General features: G+C 39.9%; 2 protein-coding genes across 4 annotated transcripts in view; both read left to right on the top strand.

The window, feature by feature from the left end:
• Positions 1-16,166, top strand: part of LOC100705852 (suppressor of tumorigenicity 14 protein homolog) — a 33,491-nt gene extending 17,325 nt beyond the window's left edge. For all 3 annotated transcript variants that reach the window (XM_013271834.3, XM_005477835.4, XM_019350029.2), the window contains 10 exons: positions 437-550; positions 2,293-2,397; positions 3,051-3,155; positions 3,639-3,743; positions 4,156-4,260; positions 7,405-7,524; positions 7,603-7,786; positions 9,497-9,768; positions 12,480-12,616; positions 14,824-16,166. In XM_013271834.3, coding sequence (XP_013127288.1) covers positions 437-550; positions 2,293-2,397; positions 3,051-3,155; positions 3,639-3,743; positions 4,156-4,260; positions 7,405-7,524; positions 7,603-7,786; positions 9,497-9,768; positions 12,480-12,616; positions 14,824-14,985 — 1,409 coding nt within the window. In that variant the 3' untranslated portion in view covers positions 14,986-16,166. The remainder of the gene's footprint in view (positions 1-436; positions 551-2,292; positions 2,398-3,050; positions 3,156-3,638; positions 3,744-4,155; positions 4,261-7,404; positions 7,525-7,602; positions 7,787-9,496; positions 9,769-12,479; positions 12,617-14,823) is intronic.
• A 1,246-nt stretch (positions 16,167-17,412) lies between these two features.
• Positions 17,413-21,526, top strand: part of LOC100706119 (suppressor of tumorigenicity 14 protein homolog) — a 19,842-nt gene continuing 15,728 nt past the window's right edge. The window contains exons 1-2 of the mRNA XM_003445997.5: positions 17,413-17,789; positions 20,925-21,072. Of these exons, the coding sequence (XP_003446045.1) occupies positions 17,748-17,789; positions 20,925-21,072 (190 nt within the window). The 5' untranslated portion in view covers positions 17,413-17,747. The remainder of the gene's footprint in view (positions 17,790-20,924; positions 21,073-21,526) is intronic.

The raw sequence follows: 21,526 nt of genomic DNA, 5'->3' as shown, positions 1-21,526 counted from the left end.
AAACTGTCTCAGAAGAACTGGCAGTCGCACTCAGTCTATCTAAGTACATTCTTCACTATCACACTCATCACAGTGTCTGCTTGGGGTGGAAAAATGTGCATATAAACCAAAAATATGCCTGTGTCATGGGTTGGATGAGAATGGCAACAACACAGATAAAGTAAACTGTAAAGACCAGCAGAAATTGAAACTATTCTGCTTTGTACTTACTGAGTTAAATATATATGTATAGTATAAGGGTCACCATCAAAAGCAACAACATAATGACTACTAAGTTTGACTCCATTTGACTTGTTCTACATGTCAGCTGGGTTACACTGATGAGTACTGACTTCAACCAAATGATCGCTAACATTTTATTCATTAAATAAATGATTACCTGAAAGACGAAGGCATTTTCTGAACCAGATAAATAGATGAACTGCTTTTTTGTTAGTCTTTTCAGCTTGTACAGGAAGATTCCAGTGCAACAACAACAAGTGCGTCAGCAAGACTTCTCAGTGTGACGGCTGGGACGATTGTGGTGACAACAGTGATGAAATCAACTGCAGTGAGTCCATCAAACATCTCATTCTCTAAAGTCTAAAAAGAGTTAAAGAAGGTTTAGCACCAAATGCGGATTTGTTTCTTACTGAGATAAATAGGCCTGGGTATCGTCACCGATTTCTATAATTGATTCGATTCCAATTCACAAGGTGCCGATTCAATTCGATCACAGATTTGATTTGATTCAATTTTGCCTTAGACAGTCATCATTTATCAGTACTGAAACTTGTGAGACTTCATCAGAGGTGTAAGCATCAGAACACATGCCTTTGTGTGAAATTAACTGAGAATAAACCACAGAAAAACATGAAGGAGATTTTCCTGGCCTGGCTTTTTATAGAAGATAACCTTAAAAATATTCTGCAGTAGATCAAAACTAAAGAAAACCATGAACCAACACATCATCTGATGCTGCTGAAGTGAAGCAGAGCAAAGTTACAGAGGTTTTATTTGAGACACAGCTAAGTGTTTTGCATGTCTTCTAAAAAGTTTAAATTTCTTCAGTATTGAATAGCAGAAATTGGGCTTTCTTGCTGGAGGTCAATTTTGAAAAAAACAAAACAAAACAGAGGCCAACAGCACTGAACACGACGGTAGACTGGTGTGTAATAAGAAAATAATGCAGAAAACAGAGATTTGAGATGGAAAACTGTTCTTAAAGTACACTGAGAGAGAGCAAGAGCTGTGCAGGAAGTGTGATTTTATCGTGGTGGAAACAAAACAGCAAAAGTAAGGGAATTAGTGACGATGTTTATAAAACGTGGAGCGTAGTTTGCTCTTCTTTTGCTGCTGGTTCAGTGAATTTTGGTCAGAGAATGACAAAACCTGCAGCATCAGAATCTGTGAGCTGTCGGCTTTCAGCACTGATGGAGTGTCTGTGTACGTGCAGTCGGGTGAGAAAGCCGACATCTCACAGACTGTGATGTGTCGGCTCGGCTCTGTGTTTACGTCTTTGTGTGGACTCCATGTATCTGCTCTCGTTTGCTGTTTTATCTGTTTGGTGTTTGTTGAAATACTTTTGTGAGCTTTAACCTGAGATTCTGGCATTTCTGGCAAAATACATTTATATATAAAAGTCGATTCATCATTTAATGAATCGATATCGCTTTATTCAAGCTAAAATCGATTTGAATTGGAAAATCGATTATTGAAACCTACTCCTAGAGATAAATATGTATGTAGAGAACAATGGTCACCATCAAAAGCAGCCAACAACATGGTGACTGTTAAGTTAAAGGGGCGATCGTGTTGGGAGTTCAAGAGTTGGGAGTTCGCCTTGTAATCAGAAGGTTCCCGGTTCGAGCCCCGGCTTGGACAGTCTCGGTCGTTGTGTCCTTGGGCAAGGCACTTCACCCGTTTCCTACTGGTGGTGGTCAGAGGGCCCGGTGGCGCCAGTGTCCGGCAGCCTCGCCTCTGTCAGTGCGCCCCAGGGTGGCTGTGGCTACAATGTAGCTTGCTATCGCCAGTGTGTGAATGTGTGGATGACTGAACATGTAAAGCGCTTTGGGGTCCTTAGGGACTAGCAAAGCGCTTTACAAATACAGGCCATTTACCATTTAAACTTCTTTTGACTCATTCTATGTGTCAACCAGGGTTTCACTGTGTACTGACTTCAAACCAACTGATCGCTAAGAACATTTTTTTTTCTTCTTATTTTTTTTTTTTTTAATTAATGATTATCTGTAAAACTAACACATTTTCTGAAACAGGTAAATAGATCAACCGATTTTGTGTTTGTGTTATCAGCTTGCCCGGGAAGATTCCAGTGCAACAACAACAAGTGCGTCAGCAAGACTTCTCAGTGTGACGGCTGGGACGATTGTGGTGACAACAGTGATGAAAGCAACTGCAGTGAGTCCATCAAACGTCTCTTTATCTAACATCTAATAAGAATTAAAGAAGGTTTAGCACCAAATGTGGATTTGTTTTTTACTGAGATAAATATGCATCTACGGTCACCATCAAACGCAACAAACAACATAATGACTACTAAGTTTAACCACTAAGTTTGATTTGTTCTGTGTCAACCAGGGTTCCACTGTGTACTGACTTCAACCCAAATGATTGCTAAGATGATTTTTTTTTTCTTTTTAAAATGAAATGTGAAATGAAAGAAATGAAAAATGAATGTTTACATGAAGGAGTAATAATAATAATAATAATAATAATAATAATAATAATGATGGATTGCATTTATATAGCGCTTTTCGGGGCCCTCAAAGCGCTTTACAATTCGACTATTCATTCACTCTCACATTCACACACTGGTGGAGGCAGCTACAGTTGTAGCCACAGCTGGCCTGGGGCAGACTGACAGAGGCGAGGCTGCCATATCGCGCCATCGGCCCCTCTGGCCAACACCAGTAGGCGGTAGGCTAAAGTGTCTTGCCCAAGGACACAACGACCAGGACAGAGAGCCCGGTGATCGAACCGGCAACCTTCGCCCACAACGGATTTTCTGAACCAGGTAAATAGATAAACCGATTTTTTGTTTGTCTTTTCAGCTTGTACAGGAATGTTCCAGTGCAACAATAGCAGGTGCATCAGCAAGACTTCTCAGTGTGATGGCTGGGACGATTGTGGTGACAACAGCGATGAAATCAACTGCAGTGAGTCCATCAAACATCTCTTTTTGTGAAGTCTAAAAGAAGGTTTAGCAGCAAATGTGGATTAAATCTCAACTAGAAATTGTTTAAGAAGAACTGGCAGTCACTTCTAAGATACAATATAAAAAAGGTCCATATAAACCAAAATAATGCCTGTGTCGTGGGTTCGATCTCTATGGCGACAACACAGATAAAGAAAACTGTATCAAGACCAGCAGAAATTGAAACTATTCTGATTTGTGCTTATTGAGATAAATATATATGTAAACCATAATGGTCACCATCAAAAGCAACAAACAACATAATCAACACTTAGTTTAACTCATTCTACGTGTCATCCAGGGTTTCACTGATGAGTAACGACTTTAACCCAAACGATCACTAAGATGATTTTTTTTTCTTTTTTAAATAAGTGATTACACAAAAGACAAAGGCATTTTCTGAACCAGATAAATAGATAAACTGATTTTTTGTTTGTTTTTTCAGCTTGTACAGGAATGTTCCAGTGCAACAATAGTAGGTGCATCAGCAATACTTCTCAGTGTGATGGCTGGGACGATTGTGGTGACAACAGTGATGAAATCAACTGCAGTGAGTCCATCAGACATCTCTTTTTGTGAAGTTTAATCAATCAAGCTTTTTATTTGTTACACACACACACACACACACACACACACACACACACATAGCAAAGACATGACATGGGAAGACAGATTGGAGACAGATGGTAATTTGGAAAAAACAATAAAATGCACAATACGAAGGGCAAGTGGAGGAGGGAAAAAAGAGACCTACTCATACTGGGCTCCTTATGGGAGGTCAGCATGAGAACAGAAAACAAAAACTTGATTTACTTGATCGACATGATCTACATGTCACTGATGAATACTGACTTCAACCCAAATGATCATAAGATAATTTTTAAAAAAAAGATTACTTGTAAGACTAACACATTTTCTGAACCAGGTAAATACATGAACTGATTTTGTGTTTGTCTTATCAGCTTGTCCTGGAAAATTTCAGTGCAACAATAACAGGTGCATCAGCAATACTTCTCAATGTGATAGCTGGAACGATTGTGGTGACAACAGTGATGAAATCAACTGCAGTGAGTTCATCAAACATCTCTTTGTCTAACGTTTAAAAAGGGTTAAAGTTAGCCCTGATATTTAGTGCAAGAAATGACTGGTTTCACTTTAACTTCCACATGTATGCAATGCGGGGACTCCAGCAACAGTTAAAGGGAAGAGGAACAACTTTATTGACTGACCAACACGTTTTGGCTTCTGGCCTTCATCAGGGTCAAAGTAACACATAGTAGAAGTTTGCTTAAATAAAAGGCAGGAAACAGAAAAATAAAATAAAATTAACCAATCATATCTTCATAGATAAACCAGTTGACATATAACAGGTTGGTATTGGTTAATTGGTTAAGTCACGCAAAGTAAATACTGGACTAGATCATTAATGATGAAGACGGGGGGGAGGAGACATAATTTCCACCTGTCTTAAAAGCTGAAACGCGTTGGTCAGTCAATAAATTTGTTCCTCTTCCCTTTAAGTGTTGCTGGAGTCCCTGCATTGTGATTTTTTTTTTCATCCTCTCCACACCTTGGAAGCAGGTGAAGTTGTGCCAGAAATTTTTGTTGTGATTTATTAACTTCCACATATACTCAGAGCTTTCTGGAAATGAGACCAGCCTAAGCTGTGGCATTGTAATGAAATAGGCTGTTTCAAAGGAGCTTTGGATCAAAGGTCTGATAGAAAAAAACACTTTTCAAATAGTTTTTCTTTTGCTTTGTTGGAAAATGGGCAATATTCATGCAAAAATAGGATCTGCATCTGTCATGGAAAAGACGGGTGTCTGATGCAGTGTTTCTCAACCTTTTTTGAGTCACGGCACATTTTATAGATTAAAAATATCCCACGGCTCACCACCAGCCAAACCTGTTCCAAAATGACACATTCTAGCCTAATACAGTACATATAATGGCAAGTGTAATGGCTGGGACGATTGTGTGACAACAGCGATGAAATCGCTCAGTGTGAAACCTGGGCCTGTTTAAAAGAACACAAAGATGACACTCTGGCAGGAACTGAAGAAAGGCAAACATGAAGCTCATCCTCAACAGCTCTTAATCATGCTCTGTTATTAGTTTTTACAGCTGTCATGCTCGTAAAGCGTAGCTCACATAGATATGTTGTGAAAAATTGGAGCAATGTCAAAATAGCTCTGTTTGTCAGAATGGGGAACTCCTTGGCAGCAGTCAACCAAAAACTGCCCAAAGATAGATCAGCAAAGTTGAGCTTTAAACCACAGTCTTGTCTCAGTTCAGTTAGTTCTACCTGCTCCTGCAAAGTCATATCCTTTCCAAAAACTGCTGCTGATATGGGTCCCTTACAAAGCATTCAGTGGAGACTGAGGGGAAATAAATGGACAACTTTTCCTCAGGCTTTTTCAGGTGTTTACCTATTATTTCATACAGTGTGGCAGTTTTGATATCGCCTTGTCATTTCTGAGTGAGTAGGAACATGCCAAGGTTGCCATATTCCACATGTTGTTCCAGAGGTGCACTTTTGAATTGAATCCATTTATTTTATCTGTGCTTGTGAGCAGTGTCATTTCAGCCTTGCATTCGTGTGTTCAGTTCATTTAAATGCTGAAATATATCTGCCATGTGAGCCAGCCTTGCACGCCACTCATCACTTGCAAGCAGCTTTGCATCATTGTACCTCTCATCAGTCAAAAACAGTTTGCTCTTCTCGCAGCACATACACACGGGCCAGTACTTTGCCGCCTGACAACCATCGGACCTCCGTGTGGAGCAATAAGGCTTCATGCTCCGCTCCCATTTCCTCACATAGAGGTGCAAATATGCGGCTTTTCAGGGATCTTGTCTTGACGCAGTTTACCATGTGCACGACATCATCCAACAGGTTTGCTGGTAAAGTCTTGGCAACAAGCGCCTCGCGGTGCAGAAAACAGTACGTAACAATAACATCTGGGTGTATCGATGTCACTCTGCTAACGAAACCTTTGGTGTGCCCGACCATGACTGCTGGTTCATTAGTGCAGACACTCGTGCAGTTGTGTTTCCTTTCTTGTTGCTTTTTCTGGCAGTGGCTTGCAAAATAGAAAGTTTTCTCTGATGGACTCTCCATCCACAAAACGCACATTGGCGTAGAGTCATCGAGTTGCACAGTAAACTTCCCACCGATGCGTATCTTCTCCAAAACCACACTTTCATTGTCTGCAGACATGTCATCGAAAGTCTGGCACTTGTGTTATCTGAGATCTCTCAGATAATAAAAGTGCTATCTGAGAGCTTTGAGAGCTCTTTCAGACACCTTTGTGTTTTTTCTCATTAAAGTTACCTGTTTCTCAGCATGTTCACGCAGGCAAACAAAATAGTCTGCGTTCTTGTTTTGAAGTGAGTGATGCTTTGTGTGCAGATGGTGTTTAACCTTGCTTAGGACCATGGCACCGTTTGAGAGCTTTTCCCCACACAAACATAACACAGTTGGTGCAGTCGGATCTCCAGTCAAAGTGAATCCAAACAAAAGATAACTTTCGCTGTATTTCCTCGAGCTCACCGTTTTTTGCTTTCTTTTGACCACCACTCATACTCGGCTCTTCTGGACTAGAATGTTGTCCAAGGCTCAGTTTGGAGTCTGCAATTTTTCCTTTCAAATATTTATTCATCTTTGTTGTATGTCTTGCAACTGCCACGTACTGCATGCATCACTAATTCTCTTGTCTTAACTTAGCAAGCTCACTTTTCGCTACCCACTGCCACCTACTGACATGAAAGAGTAATTACTCTACCAGTCACTGCATTGAAAGTACAGATGCCCAACAATGATTTTATTATTTGCTGTAATCATTAAATTGTATTTTTTGGGCCAATTAATTAAAATTAAATAATTTTAAATAGATAACACCAGAGCAGTAGTTGGGAAACACTGGTGTGATGAATGTGAAGAATGACAAAACTAAAGCTAATATAAATGGTAAATGGTAAAAGGCCTGTATTTGTATAGCGCTTTGCTAGTCCCTAAGGACCCCAAAGCGCTTTACACAACCAGTCATCCACCCATTCACGCAGACATTTACATTCATTGATTTGGAGATACTAAAAATTAAAAATGGATTTCATGAAAAAAACATTTTAATTGATATTTTGACCTAAAAGATTCCTTTGTATTAGAATTTTCTTAGAGACTAATGTCATGTCTGTCTTCTGTCATTTAGCTTCAGTGGTGTGCTCAGCGTTCACCTTCCACTGCAGTAATGGACTCTGCATCAGTAAACTGAACCCAGAGTGTGATGGAGAGCAGGACTGTGAGGACGGCTCTGACGAGGCTAACTGTGGTATGTTTACCACACACTCACCCACAGATGGTTGCAGTGTGACTTTTCTAGTGTATTAAGATCTGTGTTTGCTTTCAGATTGCGGTACGAGTTTGTACAGTAGCACTCGTATTGTGGGAGGTCAGGGAGCTAATGTGGGTGAGTGGCCCTGGCAGGTCAGCCTCCACTTCAAGGGGCTAGGACACATGTGTGGAGCCTCTGTGCTGAGTGACCGCTGGCTGCTGACTGCTGCCCACTGCGTCCGAGACACTGCTGTTTACAAGTAGGAGCTCTATTTTAAGTGATAAATATTGCTGCAAATGTTGTAAAGTGTAAGGATTTGAGCAAATTTATCAAGGGCCAAATTGTGATGGCTAGGTGACTGCGTCAGAGCATCTCCAAAACTGTCTCTCCTGTAGTTCCCAGTCTGCAGTGGTCACTATGTACCTTGTGGCGGGGCGTGGTTTGTAGATGCCACGCAGATGCGTCCATTGCACCTGCAGCAGGAAACTCGCCACATACCTATAATGGTCCAAGGAAGGAACAGTGGGATTAACGATCTAGCATCTGTGGGATGTGCTGGACATAAATGCCCCACTTTGAAAAAACTTCAGTTGATCCAAAATGCAGCAACGAGAGTACTGACAAGGACCAGAAAAGAGAGAGCATATTTCTCACTCATTGGATCCTTGTTAAATTTAAAATCCTTCGCATTACATAAAAGACCTTGAATAATGAGACCCCATCTAATGCCCATAGTATCATATCACTGCAATAGAGCATTTCGTTCACAGACTGCAGGCTTACGCGTTTTTCCTAGAGTATTTAAAAGTGGCCCCGCCCCTCCCTGAGCCTGTTTCTGCCTGAGGTTTCTTCCTGTTAAAATGGAGTTTTTCCTTACCATTGTCATCAAATGATACTGAGTTGTCTTACTGTTTGGGATTTTTTCTTGATTATTATAGGGTCTTTACCTCACAACATGGTGCTCTGAAGCAACTGTTGTTGTGATTTGGTGTTATATAAATAAAACAGTTTGTATTTAACAAAGATGCAGACATAAGTGTACACATTCATTTTTGACTGCTAGTGAAAATTGTTTTCTTTTTGTTTGTACTCTTTTGTTACCTCGGCCACGTCGACTGCTCTGAACCGTAGTAAAGGGACCTCTGGCTAATACTGCGGGTTCCGTGTCGGGCTCGTAGCCGAAAACTAGCTTTACTGTCTGGGTCAACTTTGCTAGCGAGAGACAGAGAGAGGCGCTGAAAGGCTGCTCCAACGGAACTTATTGTTTCAGAGGAAGACACGAACACAGCGTACAGTCGAGTCTTAATAGCTTACTTACAACTGGGCTCGTCAGGCACTCTTTTTGGCTGCAGTGGTTATTATTATATTTACATGCTTCAAAAAAAATTTTGACTAAAAATCTTTTTCTTTTTTTTTGAAAGCAAGCTTTAGGTCAGTTTACTATGAGGCTGCAACAGCTCCAAACATTGTTTTAGTATTAAAAACTAAGAATTTGTGGGGATAGGTTAATTGGATAATCCAAATTGCCACTAGGTGTAAATGTGCAAGTGAATGTGAGTGCGAATGGTTGTCTGTCCCTGTGTGTTGGCCCTGCGACAGACTGGCGACCTGTCCAGGGCGTACCCCGCCTCTCGCCCTATGACAGCTGGGATAGGCTCCAGCGCCCCCCGCGACCCTGAAAAGGATAAGCGGAAGCGAATGGATGGATGGAACTAAGAATTTACTAAGTAGATACAGTGACAATTTTAGAAATCCGAGGCATCAACAAAATTACAAGAGAATTTAAATCAAACAAATGTGACTTAATGAAGGCAAAAGATAGTTTACTGTGTCATTATTAAATACTGCATGTCTTTTCTCACCATTAATCCTTGTTTAATATTTTTGAACCATCTTCGTTTTAAATGTAATTACATTACAATTACAATTAAAGCATTTGTTTATAGCCCTGACTGTTTTCATGGTGCAGGCTGTCTCAGGCCGACAAATGGGAGGCTTTCCTGGGATTGCAAGTGCAGAACCAGACCAATGAGTGGACAGTAAAGAGGGGTGTGAAGCAGATCATCGCTCACAGGTACTACAACAGCTACACTGAAGACAGTGACATTGCGTTGATGGAGCTGGACACCAGAGTCAGTCTAACCCAGCACATCAGACCCATCTGCCTGCCTTCCTCCACGTACTACTTCCCATCAGGCCAAGAGGCTTGGATCACCGGCTGGGGGACTACCCTGCAGGGAGGTGAGATGATAATAAAGAAGTACTGAAACACTGTATCAAAGTTAATATCTTTTTACACTGGAAGGTGATGACAATGTAACACAGTAAGGGGAATTACTGAATAGATTATATTAATGGGCCAATAGGTTCGACTATAGGAGCACAGGGACGTGTTTAAGTGAGACAGAGACAGGAATGTGACTGAAAAGAACCAGCTGCCTGTAGTGAACCATAAGATTTGACAACCACAGGTATAAGGCGCTTTACACAAGTGTGGAAAAACATTCAATTCAATTTTATTTATACAGCGCCAAATCACAACAAAAGTCGCCTCAAGGTGCTTTATATTGTAAGGTAGACCCTACAATAATACATACAGAGAAAAAACCCAACAATCATATGACCCCCTATGAGCAAGCACTTTGGCGACAGTGGGAAGGAAAAACTCCCTTTTAACGGGAAGAAACCTCCGGCAGAACCAGGCTCAGGGAGGGGCGGGGCCATCTGCTGCGACCGGTTGGGGTGAAAGAAGGAAAACAGGATAAAGACATGCTGTGAAAGAGAGACAGAGATTAATAACAGATATGATTCGATGCAGAGAGGTCTATTAACACATAGTGAGTGAGAAAGGTGACTGGAAAGGAAAAACTCAATGCATCATGGGAATCCCCGGCAGCCTACGTCTATTGCAGCATAACTAAGGGAGGATTCAGGGTCACCTGGTCCAGCCCTAACTATATGCTTTAGCAAAAAGGAAAGTTTTAAGCCTAATCTTGAAAGTAGAGATAGTGTCTGTCTCCCGAATCCAAACTGGAAGCTGGTTCCACAGAAGAGGGGCCTGAAAACTGAAGGCTCTGCCTCCCATTCTACTTTTAAATACTCTAGGAACAACAAGTAGGCCTGCAGTGTGAGAGCGAAGTGCTCTAATAGGGTGATATGGTACTACAAGGTCATTAAGATAAGATGGGGCCTGATTATTTAAGACCTTGTATGTGAGGAGCAGGATTTTGAATTCAATTCTGGATTTAACAGGAAGCCAATGAAGGGAAGCCGAAACAGGAGAAATCTGCTCTCTCTTTCTAGTCCCTGTCAGGACTCTTGCTGCAGCATTTTGGATTAGCTGAAGGCTTTTCAGGGAGTTTTTAGGACATCCTGATAATAATGAATTACAGTCGTCCAGCCTGGAAGTAATAAATGCATGAACTAGTTTTTCAGCGTCACTCTGAGACAGGATATTTCTAATTTTAGAGATGTTGCGCAAATGGAAGAAAGCAGTCTTACATATTTGTTTAATATGTGCGTTGAAGGACATGTCCTGGTCAAAAATGACTCCAAGGTTCCTCACAGTGTTACTGGAGGCCAAGGTAATGCCATCCAGAGTAAGAATCTGCTTAGATACCATATTTCTAAGATTTTCAGGGCCGAGTACAATAACCTCAGTTTTATCTGAATTAAGAAGCAGAAAGTTAGCGGCCATCCAGGTCTTTATGTCTTTAAGACATTCCTGCAGTTTAACTAATTGGTGTGTGTTACCTGGCTTCATGGATAGCTAGAGCTGCGTGTCATCTGCATAGCAGTGAAAATGTATGTTATGTCTTCTGATATTACCAAAGGGAAGCTTGTAAATAGAATTGGTCCTAGCACTGAACCCTGTGGAACATCATAATTAAACTCAGCGTGTGAAGAGGACTCTCCATTTACATGAACAAATTAGAGTTTATTAGATAGATATGATACAAACCACTGCAGTGCAGTACCTGTAATACCTACAGCATGTTCTAATCGCTCTAACAGAATATTATGGTTGAAATTATCGAATGCAGCACTGAGGTCTAGCAGGACAAGCACAGAGATGAGTCCACTGTCAGAGGCCATAAGAAGATCATTTGTAACCTTCACTAAAGAAATAAATAAAAATAAAATAAAATAAAGGTAAAAGCACATAAAACTACTAATATAAAGACTTGACCAAATCTTAGCTCTCAGTTCTCAATGTTGGGTGCACCCTGGTAACCTGAATCCTAAACTGTTATAGAAAACAAATTTCTCAAATTCAGTGTCCATTCAAAGGAAGATCTCACACACCTTTCAAATGTGAAGAATATTTTACACAGCAGCTTATTATTGACAGTCCCAAATAAAACTTGTCCAAGGGGTATAGTCCAAAAATTGGAACTGAGAAAATGTCAGTCAGTGGTCTTATGTATAACCAACTGTGTGTGAAAGTGTGGGTGATACAGGCCTACAATACCACAAGGTGCAGCTGATCATTAAGTGGAAAAGAAGGGAAAATCAGTCCAGGTTGGAAGGCTTGTCATCTATCACTTGAGGAATCCACCTCAGGAGCAATCCAGCATGCCAAAAAAAGCTGACCTAGCAACAGAGAGGGTCAGAAGAGTAATTATTCTAGCTATAATCCACAACTTGAGCTTGTGTTGACGTCATATTTGTTTTACAGCTGCCTATAAAATGTGTTTGCCCAGCCTTTATTTCTTACTCAAAAGTGTGTACCACTGGAAGCAAGGTTTTCATGACTTAAGTAAAAAATAGAGGGTGACCAAATGAGTTCAAGGTTTTAGCAACTTGTTAGAAGCTACGATTGATTATAAACCTCACTTTAAAATGGGGATTTATGTGCTGCCTTTAAACCAGCATAAACAGGATCAAACAGTAGTGAATTGCTTTGTCATTCATCAACAAGCTTTATAGAACACGACTTTGTTGTCTGTCAGATGCTGCGACGGCCATCCTCCAGAAGGCGGAAGTTAAGATCATCAACAGCTGGCTGTGTAATATTCTACTGAATTACAGGGTCACAGGTAACATGCTGTGTGCTGGAGTCCTTTCAGGAGGCGTGGACACCTGTAAGGTACAGATCATTCACACACACTTGTAATAGTGAGAGGAAAGGTGAAGTACTTTGCTGCCGTTTTGGTTTTTACAGCTGCATTTGTTTGATGAATTTACTAAACAAGGGTGCTTAGTGCAAAGAGGAACCTATAGACTGTATATAAAAGATGCATACAGCCACTTCACTGCCACCTATTGGTTTGTGAGCTACTCATTTTAAAGCCTCAGTGTTAGCTTTATAGCTCTCAAATACGTGATTTTCTGGAGCCAAAAGTGACCATGTTTGGAAGAGTGTGTGAAGTGCATGAAGACAGTAGGTAGTGCTAGCTTGGTTAGCAATCTAAATCCACAAGGCTCCACATAGCTACATGCTAGTTAGTGCTAAACAGGTTAAAAATAATATAGCAGAAGTAAAATGTATTGGGAGTGTGGTACCACACAGCTATATCATCACAGATGAGTCCATTTGATGATGTAGAGCCTAGTGAAGCTGCCTGTGCTGTTAAGGGGGTTAAGGGGTGCCTAAAACTTTAAACCTTAAAAAAATCCACTGGGTGAGTTATGCAGCTCACAATAACTTCTGATTATTTTTAAGACCGGTCTGCAAAGGTACTTACTAATTAATGGTATAAAGGTTTTCGGCACCAGACTTCACAACTTAAGGGAAACTTACACAGTAGAAGCAACCAATTTATGTATATGAAACATAATAAATTAATTTACCTTTAACAGCAACTATTGTTATTTATTTATTTAATTTTACATAACAGAAGTTTTTTGTTTTTTAATTGTGATGCGGTTTATGTCAGCAGTAGCTTATTATAGACACTACCAGCTGCAGTACTGTTCTGCTAGCAGGTTTGATCCTCAGGAGAAAAACAGGAGACAGACCAGATGTGTTCATTGTTAAACGATAGCTATGCTTTCTTGAATCCTTTCTTCATGTGAACTTTTGTGTCACAGTATCAGGGACATGACATGTATAAAGGGAATGAACTGATTAAACAGTGACCTCTTGTGTTTCTTATTCATATTACATCACATAGTCCTGGCACATTTTACAACAGATACAACTGGTTTGTTTTCAGTACAGTGATCCCTCACCATAACGCGGTTCACTTTAAGTGGCCTCGCTGTTTTGCTGATTTTTTTTTTATTATAATTTTTTTTTGTGCGCAATTTTACATACTTTTTTTTTTTTTTTTACAGCGCATTGTGTTCTGCGTCCCGATTGGCCGTAGACCATTGTCAATCAATCTCGTGCCGTGTCTCCTGTACAGTACAGAAAGTGTTCAGCTGGTCAAATATACATAAATCTTCGATCACTAGCAGTGTGACTCTGAAGTGCTGTACTGTGTTTGTAGGTTTTCTCCCCAACAAACACAACAATGTCGACGAAACGTTGTGTACCGTCAAAGCACCTGTGGTAGCTCCCAAAAGGCAGAGCAAGATGCTAAACATTGCACAAAAAGTTGGACTTCTGGACATGCTAAAGGAAGGTAGAAGTTACCATATTTTTCAGACCATAAGGCGCACTGGATTATAAGGCACAATAAGCCAAACAAAACAGTCAGATAAGTCAAACTCTACTCAACTCATTCTTCTTGCTTCCTTCACTTCCGTACCATTGATTCATTAATATTGAATTCTCTCGCAGCTGCTCTATCCCCATGTTCTGCACCTGAAAACAGCGTTTGATCTTTGGTTTTATTCTATAATACTGGACTTATGTTTCTACCAAGGTTTGAACTTTGAGAGTGTTTAAACAAGAGAGAAAAGTGTGAAAATGTTTATGCCTGTTTTACAGCCTTAAAACATCTGTAATAATTGTAAAAAATAGAGCTGACTACTTTGAGGATTTCACCTATTGGGGGTTATTTTTAGAACACAACGGTAAACGAGGGACCACTGTACCTCATTTTGATGTGAAAAGTCCCGTGCTCATGGGAGATCATCTGATTATTGGATTGAATAATGTAATATTATAATAATGTAGGATCTGTTGAATAATACAGTATAAAGTGCATTGGGGTGACTGATTTAATACAATAGCATTTTGTATAAACACATTGACAATATCAAAAAACAGAATATTAAGAATACAGTGGATTTCAAAATTGTTAGAATAACAAGGTTTGTAATATGATGCTTCTTGGGACTCAGCTCAGTCGCAGATATTTCACAGCAAGTCAGCCTAGTTGATTGTAATGTTCTGCTCTCTTTCAGGGTGACTCCGGCGGGCCGCTGTCTGTCGCCAACTCCCGCGGGCGTTTTTTCCTGGCAGGTGTGACGAGCTGGGGCAAAGGCTGCGCTCGCATATACGCACCCGGCGTCTACACTCGGGTTACCAAATACCGCAGCTGGATAAAACAGAAGACTGGAGTGTAGAAACTTACGGATTACAGACATTCCTCCTGGAAATGGAACCGGATGTTGACATTTTTTGAACTTTTTTTTTTTTTTATGACCCTAATACCAAAAATGATGACATGCACATTTACAAGGCATCAAATGCAGTATTTTAACAGTTAAACTGTTACATTAAGATAAGATGCTCAGTTGAATGGCAGCACCAATAACTGTCACATAGAGAAAAATAAGTTGTGATCTCTAATAAGATTTAAATATATTCACCTCAGCTGGCCTTTGATTTTGCAGATGTAAAAATTGCAAACAAATGTTTTATAAACTATAAATAATCCAGTATGCACAAATTCTAGAAAAAACAGGACCAAATTTATTATCAGGTTGCAACAGCTCAAAACGTTGTTTTGGTATTAAAAATCTTTAAGGACTAACTCGACAGGTACAGTGACAATTTTACACCTCTGAGGCATCAACAGAGTTAGAAGAGGATGTAAATGAATCATATGTGACTTAAAGGCAAAAGATAGTTTATGCAGCCATGAATGCTCCTAGTGGGCATTGTGTTGTACAGGGTGCAACTCCCATAGGAGCACTTAGAAATTCATGCATGACCAGTATGACTGAGAAGCAGACACAGTGCAGTACTGTATCTTTTAAAAATATGTGAAAGAACAGCAACATAGTTGTAGTTTGCTCAAAGTATCCTAATTACTCAATTTAATCTCATATAAATAAACTAAATGTGGTACTTATGTGTGTTTACCCTAACTGAATTCAAAACATCTCCACCTCTCTGGGTAATATCATCACTGTATTTTTATTATTATTTTTGAATATATATTTAATATTTAAAAAAAAACATGTATTCTTTTCTTACTCATTAAGGGTTTTATGTTTTACTGGATGATTTATGCCATTAGCATTGTATTTGATCTGATTGTAATTTTCATGATGTTAATTACAGAACGTCTGAGTATTTAATGACTTCATAATGGCCTCCTCATATATTGTTTAGTCATTAGTTATTGATCTACTCTTGCCACCTTGCTAAACTGATCGATTAAGTGGTTGATTGTTGTCTGGTTTGACTTTTTCCAAGTTATTCACTTCACAGGTGATGTAGGCTGAACTTGAAATATGTAATTCTTTATCAATGTCTTTACACTCTTTGAATAAAAATCTTTTTTAATATCACTGAAGAAGATATTTTCAGCTGCTTCCTTGTCACAAGGAGTCCCCACAGTGGACCACTCTGCATATCTGATAAATGAAGGATGCCTATAGTAACCACAAATGCCCGTGTTATTAATATAATAATATAATTTTTTTTTAAAAAAATTATGATGCAGTTTAAAAGTAGCTTACTACAGACTCTACCAGCTGCAGTAATGTTCCGCTAACAGCTTTAAAGTCATCAGGTTTAATGATCTGTAGAAAAACAGGAGACACACCAAATGTGTTCATTGTACAATGGCTACGATAGAACAAATGAAAAGGACAAAAATGCTGTCTTGACGTGAGCATTTGTGTCACAGTTTCAGGGACATGAACTGATTAAACACTGACCTCTAGTGTTTCTTATTCATATTACAACGCATAGTCGCAGCACATTTTACTTACTGTAGATCATAGGTGTCAAACTCTGGCCCGCGGGCCAAATTTGGCCCGCAGCCTAATTACATTTGGCCCGCGAAGCCATACCAAATTACTATTAATGCTGGCCTACTGGTATTATACAGCTAATATATATATAGTTTAGTATTAAGCTTTGCTTGTTCCATATTCAGTTTTTCAGCAAAACTTGTTTGAGTCCATAAGAAAAGATTCATTCTTATATCTGGAGGAAGATTTTTTTTCAATAAATATTAATGTTGGCCCGCGACTTTGTTCCAGTTTTGAATTTTGGCCCACTGTGTATTTGAGTTTGACACCCCTGCTGTAGATAGAACTGGTTTGTTTTTAATACCTCGTTTTGTTGTGAAAAGCTGCGTGCACATGCAACACATGGGAGATCATCTGATTATTGGATTGAATATAATGTAATATCATAATAACGCAGGATCTGTTGAATACTGCAGAATAAAGTGCACTGAGGTGACTGTTGTTTTAGCGCTGTATAAATACGATACACTGTACACACTGTATAAATAAAAGATAAGATACGATAAACCTTTATTAAAACCATTCAAACCTTTATTAGTCCCACAACTGTGAAATCTGCTTGGTCACGGCAGAAAGCGGACGGCACAAAGTTAAGAGTAGCATAAAAGAAAAACAATAGAATAGAATAAAATGAAAAAGAATAAAATATATGTCAGAACTGCAATGAGGCCAGATACGAGGCGCATACGCTGATGAGTTTAGCTGCTGATGGGAAGTCTGTAGGTGAAGTAACAGGTGTGTGCTCCACCCGCAGCACAGTCTCCTCCTCTCTGGGCTCCCTTTGATCTCCGACCTGCCCTGTTTCCTCATTCTCGCTATAGAACCCGCTGTGACACCGACCCAGAAACACCACCGACTCTGGCCAGGCTACAGCAGCTTTAACTAACCTGTCAGAAAAAGACAAAAATCCAAATAATAATAATAAGAAGAAGACCGCTGTTTACGTTTGTTCTCAGCTGGGAAGAGAGAGCGCGCGCGCGCGCGAGGGAGAGAGAGAGAGAGAGAGACCTGCCACTGCTCACCTGTGGCCGCCATGGCAGCGCTGCGATTTTAGTGTTGGAGAAAAAAATCGATAAGCGACAAAAGAGGGGAAAAAAGAAAAGAAAAAGTCAAACGGACCAATGGATTCGCTGGATTCAGGACAAAAGTTCAGTCCCAAACGGGTAAGTCCAACACCTGTTATGGTAACCTCTCAGTGACGTCACACCAGGAACAGGTTTTAAAAAACATAAATATGATTGATTTATATCTGAATTATGAACGTACTGATATGCACAATGTGCAGAAGGATTTCTGGATTAGCTTTACAACACAGGCTGAACCTGTTCCCACGTCACACTGCGGGTTTTATTGGTTTAAGTGCGATCTGTTCGAGTAATGTGAGCACTGGTTTCTGTTGAACTCCACTGAAACCTGGCGCGCCTCTGGCAGTGAACCTGCATATTTTCACTCTTTGAGGGTGGATTTTGGTGTCCACCTTTTATTGATCAGATGTTTAAATGACAGAACGGCGCCTGGTTCAGTTTTAATAATCAAAGAGCTTAAACGACATCAGCGTTTGTTCTTTTCTCATTTCTGGTGTTTTATATAATAATGAGCTGATTAACATTTTCTGATCAAACATCTAACTTGAGAAACTGACATGCAGATGGATTGAAGCAATAAATCTCAAATTTCCACCCTAAAGAAAGCAGTTATGTTCCAGTGCCTGATTAATGTGGCAGCATTATATAGTTTCACTGTATCTGCGTTTGTATGTTTGTTAATGTGAAACCAGAAGTAGACTAAACACTGCTCAGGCATTGGAAGAATGTAGATGGTTTCACCTCCTCCACACCTGTCAGTAAGTAATGTGTGGACACAGTTTGGAGGTCCACTGTGATCAGTGACCTGGGCACAAACAACCCCACTGTTAGGCACCCGGTCCAGGGTGTGCACCGTCAGGGTGTGCAACCTTACAACTCTTATCTCACCACCAGTGTTTCTGCAGGTGTGTGGACATCAGTGGAGTAATTAATATTTGGACTAGATTGATTATTTCTTGCCCTTTGTCAGTTGTAATATTAAAAAAATAAGGCTTACAAAGTGTTTTTCCCCATGAAAGTAGTAACTAATTAGTAAACTAATACTGACCTTAACCTTGTTCATTTAATAAGATTAAGTGGACTATAGCTCTGAAATGTATTCAATTCTGATGTAAATTCCAGTTTTGATTTCTAATGATTGTTAAAAGAATGTAATTGAAATGAAACAGCTTTTTTTCATGATGCTCTTGTTTTGTTGCTTGTTTTATAATTTTCCATTCGTACAAGTTCAACGTCAAGGAAATCTGCTTTTTAAACGATCACTTAACCCACTTTTGTCCTCACAGTCATCATGATTATGTCACAGATAAAAGACCTGCTATCCTCGAGTAGAGTCTCAGTTTGTTTGTTTGTTTTTTCCCAAATCCTGTTATTGATGATTATTATAATGGCACTCCTTAGAACCGATAAAAACATTAGGCCGTCTTTACCAAATGGCTTCAAGAATCCAGAATAGAGCTGGAGCTCATTCAAGGACCTGGTAGAAAAGCTGCGCAAAACTATACTGATATCAATTCTATCTTCTGAAGACAAACAGTGTTTGTTTGGTCAGTGATTCTGGATCTTCTATGTAAGCGTGTAATATCTAGTTTATTAAAGAGATCAATGTTAATCACACATTGTGGTTAGATGTGCACATTATGTTTGAGGAGGGGTTAGTTAGGGTTGTGCTTCACACAATTTTGCCTTTGAGAGAAATGATTTTTTGGATTGTTTGAAGGGAGAGCATTTATGTCACACCCTATAATGAGGCACCAACCAGCTCTTTAAAGCACTGTATTAGAGATCTCATGGTGTGTCCAGGATACAACACACTGGCATTTCATAACAGTCATAGAGACATTCCTGTGCAGCAACACCCTGCTTGACACAGCTGAACAGGTTTACAGTGCATTGGAAAAACACACTGTGTCTTCATTTGCTGCCTTTACAGTTATAAGTACAACTAAAAACTAAAGGCAACACCTTTTCACAAATTTATCATCAACTTTGAACCAAAGTATCAGGTTGGGGTGATGTCCCTGGTACTTAAAGCCTGCTGTGCTCACTGTATATTCTGACTCCACTTTTTTGTAGCACTAGTTAATAGTTCTGGATCATTTTATTTTCAAAATGTCAGCAGTGACATGAGATGAGGAAGAAGTTAATGTCTGCATATTTGCTAAAGACTGATGGAAAGAAATGGAGGTACATATGCAAGTGCTCGCTCTCGTTTCTCTTTTTTTGTAGTTTTGTGGAAAATGTGCATCAAACATATGTTTGTTGCACAAAACAGACAGTTTTGAAAAGTAATCTGAAAAGCTGTAGCTTTAAAAACACAAAACTTGTGAAAAAGTTAGCAAAAGTCAAATTTACATGAGGTGAACTGGGAGCCCTTTGTGTATCTGTCACTAACCTGCAAACAGGAAGCACAGTTGAACCAAGTGGCAAAAAACTAAGTCAGTCGCCACAGACTCCCGTATTAAAGGGCACAACTGTACAACAGAAATAAACATGTTTGCATCTGTTATACAAAACCTGGTTTACCCTGTGTGGCTAGCTTTCTAGTTGTCATAATAGCCGTTTTTATAACTCCTCTTATTGATGACTTTAATACTTGAAATTAGGGGTCAGATGGAGCACTCCATTTTGCTTGGTGCCTTTTATTGACTATTGTTAATGGACCAGTCAGGGGTGTACCTTGCCTCTGGACCTGTGACAGCTGGGATGGGCTCCAGTTGCCCTGAATAAGGATGAGCGATTCTTAGACAGGCTGTAATGTACATGGATATAGTTTAATAACTTACTCAGGTCACTATGTTTACCCATTAAGTTAGGACTCCACTCTGTGGTCCAATATGGACATTTTCATCCTTAAAAACTGCAAACTGCTGATAGAGGCTTCAAATCTCACAGTGAGTCTTCTACATTTTTATATAGAGTCTGTAGTAAATACAAACACGCTGAACAGCAGCGTCTTCAAAAAGCTGGGGGACTGTTGAATTTAGACGGAGCGCTGTGCAGCTGTCACTGGAGAACATCATTCAATACTGCAGTCGAGTAAATAGCCCACAGTCTACTGTCTACTAACCTGCTAAAAAAAACTAATTAAAACTAAGATAAAAAACAAACTTTGGCCTTGAACAAAACAAGAATGTTGAGGCCACTTTGACATTTTGTACAGTCTTGAACAAACTGATAAACTTTGTCTTCTCCAACTATCTCTGTATGCAGGACAATGACTTTGAGGAAGCATTTCTGCCGGCTCCAGATCACAAGGACCTGGAGAAGAAGTCATGCAACAAGAAGTGGACAGGGATAGGCGTCGCCTTGGTGATTGGTGTTCTGGCTGTGACTGCATTGCTGGTCGGGCTGTTTTGCCGTAAGCTGACTTTATCAAACTACATTCAGCTGTACAGCTGCTTAGTCTTCCTAACCTGATGCTGGGGGTTGCATCTGAAAATACATATCTGTGCGGCTTGATGTCAGACAGGATATCAGGCAGGTGTAAACTCTAACTGAAACAGAGCAGCTACATGGACTCTACTCCCACTGCAGTCGATTATCTCATTAATAGTGTTACGTCCTCGCTGCGTACAACTCTGGATACTGTGGCTGCTATGAAAACTAAAGCTTCAAATTCAGAATAATTGACTCCCTGGTATAAATCTCAAATACACACCTTGATGCAGATAACCTGTAAGTTGGAGAGGAAATGGTGTCTCGCTAATTTAGAAGAGTTTGTCACTATAAAAATACCCTCGGCAAAGTCAGGACGTCTCACTAATGAGTAAAGAACCTACCCCAGCTTTCCTCTCAGTAGGAGTGTAGCAGTG

This window comes from Oreochromis niloticus, linkage group LG20 (genome assembly GCF_001858045.2).
Source record: "Oreochromis niloticus isolate F11D_XX linkage group LG20, O_niloticus_UMD_NMBU, whole genome shotgun sequence".
NCBI lineage: Eukaryota > Metazoa > Chordata > Actinopteri > Cichliformes > Cichlidae > Oreochromis > Oreochromis niloticus.
Note: the sequence above shows the minus strand (reverse complement) of the source record. Positions and strands in the feature narration are given on the sequence as shown.